Raw genomic sequence first — 9,173 nt, 5'->3', positions numbered from 1 at the left:
GAGATGCTCTTAGGAGGTTATTCAAACTTTTTTTTAAGGAAGGGTTATTCAAACTTTTCTCTAATTTTTTGGGTTCATTCACCTTCTTCACCTCTTGTTACGTTCTAGTGGTCATAGTCAAACTGGGCCTCAGTTACTACCTTAAAAGCCCATTAACCCTTCCGGTCTTCCTGGTCGGACTGAAAACCCCAAACCGACTTCGGCTGTTCGTATATTGCGAACCAAATCGGGCAATCGTGCCCAATTCCGCTTCCCCTCGCCACTTCGCCCCGCACCCCTACCGCGCCGTCTGTAGCCCTCGGGAGAGGCGGCTCGCCGAGACATCGATCCCCCACCCCGCTCCCAGCAGCAGCTCGCCACTAGGGCTAGGGCTCTGTCCATGGAGGATGACGAGTACGAGGAGGGGATGGAGATGGGCTACGGCGGGCATCAGCAGCACGGCGGCGGCCACGCGGGGTACGGCGCGGATGAGGACGACGAGATGGGGTACGGCGGCGGGGGCGGGGACGGGGACGGGGACGGGGAAGAGATGGAGGAGGAGGCGGACGGGGACCCCGATCTGCGGGATGAGATCGGGCAGGACGACGCCTGGGCCGTTATCTCCGCTTACTTCGAGGAGAAGGGCCTCGTGCGCCAGCAGCTCGACTCCTTCGACGAGTTCATCCAGAACACCATGCAGGAGATTGTCGATGAGTCAGCTGACATCGAGATCCGCCCCGAGTCGCAGCACAACCCTGGCCGCCAGGCTGAATTTGCCGAGGTTGTTGCCCCACTCTGATCGACCGTTGCAAGTGTGGCTTGAATTGTTCACTATTTGCTGCTGTTATTAGATTGGGCGATTAGGCTGGGGCGCTGGGGGAGCTTGGTATGACGTGGTGTCTTGGTAGCATAGGCCACGCTCATCACTTTGCCACCCTTTCTCTGGGCACCTGCTTGATTAGATGTCCACCTAGGGTTTTGGTACTAGTGTGAAAACAGGTGTTCAATTTTTATGGCTTGGGTGAATTTTGCCACTGATACGTAGCAACCCCAAACCCTGACATTGGTGGCAAAGGGTCGTGAAATTTTTTAGTGTCTAGATGCTTCTGCTGAGTTCCGTGTGATTATGGTAGGGAGTTCTTGAGTTTCACAAGGATAGCACAAGAAGATTCTAGAGTGAGTTTTGTACATTGATGAGAACATTTGTAGTGATATCAGTTGGTACTAGTCATATATGGAGTTGACCTTATGATGAAGATAGCACATCTGATGTTTCATGGGTTTTGGACCACTTCTAAATTATTTGCTTGAGGAGCTGCCTGGTGTGATTTTCAAATAACTGATAATGCAAGTAGAAGTGCTTGCAAAGGAAAAACACAATTTGCAGATTAGCATTGAGAATTTCTGCAAAATCAATCATTAATGCAAAGAACTCGTGATAAACAAACGAGTTTCAAGACCTTTCTGAATTCTCTTGAACAAATCATGTAAGACATGAATTGGGTTTATGGATGTTTTTCCACAGAAGTAATCACCAGTAAATACATAACATATTTATGCTTGTCTGAAAACTGAAGAGAACGAAACACTTTCCCTTTAGTAAGTATGCAAGATTATAAATGGAAACTTGTGTTAAAATGTTGAAGCTCTATACGGATATCTTTTGATAGTGTCTGATTCAGCAGTTGCCTCCACTAATATGCGCGGGGCCGCAATGCAGATCTGAAATTGCATAGTAATAAATCGAAAAATAATCTTTTGATCCTAGCAATAACTTTTGGGCAATTTAATTTTAGTCCTTTGCAATTTGCAATTCCTAGCAATTTATATCATGCCATCCTAGCCTATATGTGAAAAATGTCCGTGAAGAAGAAAATAACATATACCAAAGCCTGTAGCATGGCCAACACAAATTTATCAATAGCTTTTTTTTTCCTTTGGTGCTATGTTGTTTCAGTGGAACTATCTTATTATTACGCATCATTTTGCCTGTCCTTGTGACTTATAGTTCCCATTGTATTCTTCATTAGACTCTGCACAAGATCAGCTTTGGTCAAATCTATCTCAGCAAGCCAATGATGACTGAAGCCGATGGAGAGACAGCTACTTTATTTCCAAAATCAGCAAGGCTCAGGAACTTGACATACTCTGCACCACTGTATGTTGATGTGTCATACAGAGTAATGAAGAAAGGACATGACTGTGAGGAAGTTACAGAGACTGCAGACTATCCAAAAGTGTTTATTGGGAAGGTGCTGTACTTACATATGAAGAAAGTTTTCTCAATTGTATCGTTCTATCCTCAACCCTCTAATATTCTGCAGGTTCCAATAATGTTGCGTTCTAGTTACTGCACACTGTATCAACAATCTGAGAAGGATCTCACTGAACTTGGGGAGTGTCCTTATGACCAAGGTGGTTATTTCATTATCAATGGAAGTGAAAAGGTTCTTATTGCCCAGGAGAAGATGAGCACCAACCATGTCTATGTTTTTAAGAAGAGGCAGCCTAACAAATTTGCATATGTGGCTGAAGTCCGTTCCATGGCTGAGAACCAGAACAGACCAGCCAGCAGCATGTTTGTACGGATGCTTTCGCGAGCAGGAGCAAAAGGGGTTAGTGACTTATAAGTTTTCAAAAATAGTTCTCAATGAATATGCTTGCTTCTGACATCTTGTACAAGTCAGAGGGTGTAGTACTGCAGTGAGGCAAGCTGACCTTATAGAATGTTACATTTGTGATATGTTCCTTGTGTTGCAGGGATCATCTGGTCAATATATTCGTGCTACTCTGCCTTATATTCGTGCGGACATTCCCATTATCATTGTATTTCGAGCATTAGGATTTGTTGCGGACAAGGATATACTGGAGCATATTTGTTATGACTTCTCTGATACACAAATGATGGAATTGCTACGCCCATCTCTCGAGGAAGCTTTTGTCATTCAAAATCAACAGGTGAGTTCAGCTGCTCGATTGGAGGAACTTGTTCTTTACTTCAATCAATGTTTGCTTTGAGCATGCTGTTTTATTCGGTTGTTACTTGTGGCACATTTTGAGCCGAGCTCTGGCCTATGTTTCTTCTCTTAAAAGCTCTAGTTTGACTGCTCATAGGTTGCTCTGGACTACATTGGAAAACGTGGTGCAACAGTTGGTGTCACTCGAGAAAAGAGAATTAAGTATGTCAAGCAAAGAGTTGACATTACATCACTTGGTTTGAGTTGTTCCACTCGTGCTTACATCTTTTTATATTTCAGATATGCAAAGGAAATACTTCAAAAGGAAATGTTGCCTCATGTTGGTGTTGGGGAATTCTGTGAAACTAAGAAGGCATACTATTTTGGGTATATGCTCCTTGTCAAGCCTTGTGGACTTGTGCCTGACATCTGCAAATATTAAATTTCTATTGAAGGTAGCGAGGTTGATTTACCCTTTGTTTTGCAGATATATTATTCACCGCCTACTGATGTGCGCTCTTGGTCGAAGAGCTGAGGATGACCGAGATCATTACGGAAACAAAAGATTAGATCTTGCTGGTCCACTGCTTGGTGGGCTGTTTAGAATGGTTGGCCTAAATATACCGGAATATTAAATGCTGTAAATCCCTTTCTCTGGATTAATTGCCTGATTTTGTTTTTCTTCTGCAACTATAGCTTTTCAGGAAGTTAACAAGGGATGTGAGATCTTATGTGCAAAAGGTTTTTTGCTGTCTAAACTATGAAATTCTATTTTTCCCGCTGATTCGATCCTTGTGGTTATTAACTCTTCCTTTTCCTTCATCCTAGTGTGTAGATAATGGAAAGGAAGTTAATTTGCAATTTGCTATCAAAGCAAAAACTATCACCAGTGGCTTGAAGTACTCCCTTGCTACTGGAAACTGGGGACAGGCTAACCAAGCTGGAACCAGAGCAGGGGTTTCTCAGGTGCCTATTTTTTCTTCGCTTCTATGCTCATTTTTAAGGCACTACATCTGATTTATTCAATGAAAAATTTGCTGATTTATGTTCCATAATCTTTCTTACAAAGGTGCTTAATCGCCTCACCTATGCTTCTACACTTTCACATCTCCGGAGGCTGAACTCTCCCATTGGGCGTGAAGGTGGATATCCCAGATTTTCTCTCATCTAATATTTCTCCATGAATACTTGATTTTACAATTTTGTTCTAATCTAACCAATAGGAAAATTGGCAAAACCCCGCCAGTTGCATAATTCGCATTGGGGAATGATGTGTCCTGCTGAAACACCAGAAGGACAGGTAAGCGATTTGGTTTCCTAACTCAATTTTCCAAGCCATAGAATATTGGTTATTCAGTTTCCCTATAATTCTACCTGCCCTGTGTTCAGGCTTGTGGCTTGGTGAAAAATCTTGCCTTGATGGTATATATCACTGTTGGTTCTGCTGCGAATCCAATTTTGGAATTTTTGGAGGAGTGGGGCACAGAAAATTTTGAGGTTTGTTTTCGTTTCCTTGTCAGTGTGTACATGCATTTTTATTTGGTTATTATACCCTTCCCGGACCTTGTGGTTTTATTTTGGTGTAAGTTTTGATTTACTTTGTACTCACTTTGTGCAGGAGATATCACCAGCTGTCATTCCACAAGCTGCTAAAATTTTTGTCAATGGTTGTTGGGTTGGAATTCATAGGAACCCTGACCTGTTGGTTAAGACTCTTAGGCGTCTAAGAAGACAGGTTTGTTCCATGCTATACTTTCTAATTGCAGGCAGATAGACAAATTAGATGAGTCAGCCAAAAAAAAGAGAACTGATTCTGTACAAAAGTTCTTTTAAATATCCCTACCACTATTTATTACCCACTCACATGTACAATCTTGAATAATATATGACTGATTAAGGTAATTTTTTTAAGAATGGTGTTCGGTGTGCAATTCAAACTTCTTTTCATGGCACGTATCTACTGGAATTTTTATTTACTTTGGTAGGTTATACTAAATCCGTTCCAAATTATAAGACGTTTTGGCTTTTCTAGATACATTGCTTTTACTATATATCTAGACATAGTGTATACCTATGTGCATAGCAAATGCAACGTATCTAGAAAAAACAAAACGTCTTATAATTTGGAACGGAGTACATAGACAGGTGCATATTATTAAGGGTGCAGTTCAGTGGGCCTTAAGATCTCAAATTTGCTTGGTTTCATTTTCAGATTGATGTCAACACTGAAGTTGGTGTGGTTCGTGATATCCGTCTTAAAGAACTTCGACTCTACACGGATTATGGACGCTGCAGTCGTCCATTGTTTATTGTTGAGGGTCAGAGGCTGCTCATCAAGAAGGCGCATATAATAGCTTTGCAACATAGGGTCTGGCATTGATCGACATGTGCTGGCTTCCACTTACTTTACATGTGCATAATTTTTTTTCCTCATAAAAGCTTCTTCTATCTTTTTGTCCACTTATCCAGGAGACTCCTGATGAAGGCTGGCATGAATTAGTCTCAAAAGGATATATAGAGTACATAGATACTGAAGAAGAGGAGACTACCATGATCTCCATGACCATAAGTGTAAGTGAGATATGCATGTGTACCTGATCGAACATATTCTGAGGCCCTTGTGTATGAAAGGGATTTTGTCTATACCATTCTGGATATTCCATGGAATCCCAGTATATAGCTTTGCCTTTTTCCTTCTATATTCACCTTCACCTACTGACGTCAATGAAACAATTTCAGGACCTTCATAATGCAAGGCACAACCCAGAGGATGCTTACTCTGAAACTTACACACATTGTGAGATTCATCCTTCATTGATACTTGGAGTTTGTGCATCGATTATTCCTTTTCCTGACCACAACCAGGTGACCATTCACTTTTGTGGGGTTTCAGTTGTATAATCTTTTCCCCCCTCTGACAAGGTCTAATTCTTCCCATTGATAATGTAGTCACCTCGTAATACATATCAGTCTGCTATGGGAAAGCAAGCCATGGGAATTTATGTCACCAATTATCAGTTAAGGATGGTGAGTACACTATTTGTTTTATTTTCTTCACATGTTGATATAGGTCTGAACCTTATCAAGCCGCCATCATGATCCAGGACACTTTGGCCTATGTTCTATACTACCCACAAAAGCCTCTAGTCACTACCCGTGCTATGGAACATTTGCACTTCAGACAGTTACCAGCTGGCATTGTGAGTGATCATTTGCCCTTAACTTCAGGGTGCTTTCTACATGTCATGTTTCCTTTCTGTTCTGTCCATTGATTATCAATATTATTTTGGTGATTTGGTGCAGAATGCAATTGTTGCTATCGCTTGTTATTCTGGATATAATCAAGAAGATTCAGTTATTATGAATCAATCTTCCATAGATCGTGGGTTCTTCCGATCACTATTTTTCCGCTCTTACAGGTATAGTGCAAATTGTAAGCTGGGCCTCCATGAAGTAGTCTGGTGCTTAAACTGCTTTTAGTCTGACGAGTTAAACTTCATATATGCAGAGATGAGGAAAAGAAGATGGGTACACTTGTCAAAGAGGAATTTGGTCGTCCAAATAGGGAAAATACTATGGTGTGTTTTCGAAATCGTATTACACTTCTTCTTCTCACGAGGCTAATATTCTTATAAATTTTCCTTGTAGGGAATGCGTCATGGGTCATATGATAAACTAGATGATGATGGCCTTGCACCACCTGTGAGTAGAGGACTTAATCGGTGCAGGTTTATCTTTATCAGGGGTAATTCTGATTGCATATATTTAATTCATGTATCAGGGAACAAGGGTCTCAGGGGAAGATGTCATTATTGGGAAGACATCTCCTATTCCACAGGATGACGCTCAAGGGCAAGCTTCTAGATACTCGAAGCGTGATCATAGTACTTCTCTGCGTCACAGTGAAAGTGGCATGGTAGATCAGGTTAGTATTTTCTCACCTTCCTATATGAATATGTGGTTTGTGATGGGCTTGGAACTTCACGATCAGGCTACTAAGGCTGCGGTAATCTGTATAGGTTCTGTTAACAACAAATGCGGATGGTCTAAGATTTGTCAAGGTTAGGATGCGATCTGTTCGCATACCACAAATTGGAGACAAGTTTAGCAGTAGGCATGGGCAAAAAGGAACTGTTGGGATGACTTACACTCAAGAGGATATGCCATGGACAATCGAAGGCATCACACCCGATATTATTGTGAATCCACATGCTATTCCATCCCGTATGACTATTGGGCAGCTGATTGAGTGCATTATGGGTAAAGTTGCGGCCCAGATGGGGAGGGAAGGCGATGCCACTCCATTCACCGATGTGACTGTAAGTTTTCCTTTTAGATACTTGTTATTCTTAACTCTTGGTCATTCTTAATGAAAGATTGAATTCAAGGGCCTGTGCTATGTTAATTTTGTGGTTTTGTTATGAACAAGCTGGATTTGCTATGTTAATTTTGTGGTCTTGTTTATTTTGCCTTGATACCAGGTGGATAACATCAGCAAAGCTCTTCATAGATGTAATTATCAAATGCGTGGATTTGAAACCATGTACAATGGTCACACTGGAAGAAAACTGACTGCAATGATTTTCCTGGGTCCCACGTATTACCAAAGACTCAAGCACATGGTGGATGACAAAATACATTCTAGAGGACGTGGTCCTGTTCAGATACTCACCCGGCAACCAGCAGAGGGGCGATCTCGTGATGGTGGTCTCCGCTTTGGAGAAATGGAAAGGGATTGTATGATCGCACATGGAGCAGCTTTCTTCCTTAAGGAAAGGCTGTTTGACCAGAGTGACGCATACAGAGTCCATGTATGCGAGAAATGTGGTCTCATCGCAATTGCTAACCTAAAGAAAAACTCGTTCGAATGTAGGGGCTGCAAGAACAAGACTGACATTGTCCAAGTAAGTAGAATTGTTCGTGTTTTGAAACAGGTGGTTTGCCATTTGTGTCATTTACTCTTGAACTGCTGGTTTAACTGATGCGATAAAATGTTACCATGTCTACAGGTACACATACCCTATGCTTGTAAGCTTCTGTTCCAGGAGCTTATGGCAATGGCCATTGCTCCCAGAATGCTTACCCATGATATGAAGACAGGGAAGGATCAGAAGAAGCGCTGAATGTGTATCACATGAGATGTGTAACCGGAACTCTTGCTCCATTGTTATATTCCTGGTTCACACGATATAATACCCCGTTGAGGAACTTCTTTGTGGTCACTTGTTTTCTGATTTGGAGTTTGGTTCTTCACGAACAATGGACAGGCCATTAGTCTTTTGATCCCTATCTGTGTTCGTGTTGTCTGAGGATCTGTGCCAACAGATCGTTGAGTTAATTTTGTACATTAGGAATGTGCTGCAATGTATTAATCTGTGTGAGTACAAAGACTTTGGGGGCACAAAGGTGCCATTTTGGACACTTGGTGTAACTGTACGTTAATACTAATTGCTATGCCATTACAATTTCAGTTTTATTTTGAACTACATGGAGTTTTAGTGGCATGTCTCCAAACTACAATTTTATTGGAATGGTTCCTGATAACTTTTTTTCATATGCTATTAAAAAAATCCTTGGTTCATAAAAGGGTCCCTAGCATGGTAGGTTTGCATGTGGACATTTGAGATCATCTGCATCTTGGCTGGTAGATTTTAGTGGCTTGTGCTTCAGTAGCCATTGGTAGGCGCTCGCTAGCTGTTATGAGTCTTGTGAATTTGGATGGGGCGTGTAACAATAAAATCTTGTTTTCAACGGTTTGATTGGTTGTTTACGTTAGGCTATTAGTATGGGGAATAATGGGGTCAATGCTTCTCAGTTCACCTCAGTTCAATACCTCATTTGCTTCGTGTTTCAGTTCACTAAGCTCAACATCAATTTTATATACTCAGGCGGTTGCTTCTGTTTTTTTTAATACCTGTCACATCAAATATTTGGACACGTACAAAAAGTATGAAACTGTGACCATTAATACAGAGACTTTAGTTTGAGGCTAGTGTTAATATACATACACACTTTAGACACATTTAGTTTGAGGCTAGTGTTAATATACATACACACTTTTTTTTCACTTTCTGGCCCATATAGGCCTTAACGGTCCTTTTAGCCCATACTCTTCCCTAACAATAATTATCTTTTACAGCTCTGGTTACCCAACATTTGGTGCTTGGTATCACTTTGTTTCTTATTGAAGTACACGTCAGTCACGTTCGTCAAACAAAAAAAACGTATGAACCGCGG

At 41.4% G+C, this 9,173-nt stretch overlaps 1 protein-coding gene across 1 annotated transcript; it reads left to right on the top strand.

Annotated features, from left to right (window-relative positions):
• LOC8062207 (DNA-directed RNA polymerase II subunit RPB2) lies at nucleotides 206–8,422 on the top strand. The gene is made up of 25 exons (XM_021448462.1): nucleotides 206–760; nucleotides 2,010–2,231; nucleotides 2,304–2,594; nucleotides 2,740–2,937; nucleotides 3,094–3,158; nucleotides 3,237–3,323; nucleotides 3,424–3,544; nucleotides 3,633–3,677; nucleotides 3,765–3,902; nucleotides 4,006–4,078; nucleotides 4,160–4,236; nucleotides 4,326–4,433; nucleotides 4,555–4,671; nucleotides 5,149–5,304; nucleotides 5,406–5,507; nucleotides 5,676–5,801; nucleotides 5,886–5,963; nucleotides 6,041–6,136; nucleotides 6,240–6,355; nucleotides 6,445–6,514; nucleotides 6,585–6,638; nucleotides 6,718–6,861; nucleotides 6,956–7,255; nucleotides 7,418–7,840; nucleotides 7,946–8,422. The coding sequence occupies exons 1-25, from the start codon at nucleotides 380–382 to the stop codon at nucleotides 8,057–8,059; spliced, it is 3,702 nt and encodes a 1,233-aa protein (XP_021304137.1). The 5' UTR covers nucleotides 206–379; the 3' UTR covers nucleotides 8,060–8,422.

Source organism: Sorghum bicolor, chromosome 1 (assembly GCF_000003195.3).
Source record: "Sorghum bicolor cultivar BTx623 chromosome 1, Sorghum_bicolor_NCBIv3, whole genome shotgun sequence".
Lineage (NCBI taxonomy): Eukaryota > Viridiplantae > Streptophyta > Magnoliopsida > Poales > Poaceae > Sorghum > Sorghum bicolor.
This window is presented reverse-complemented; position numbering and strand designations above follow the sequence as displayed.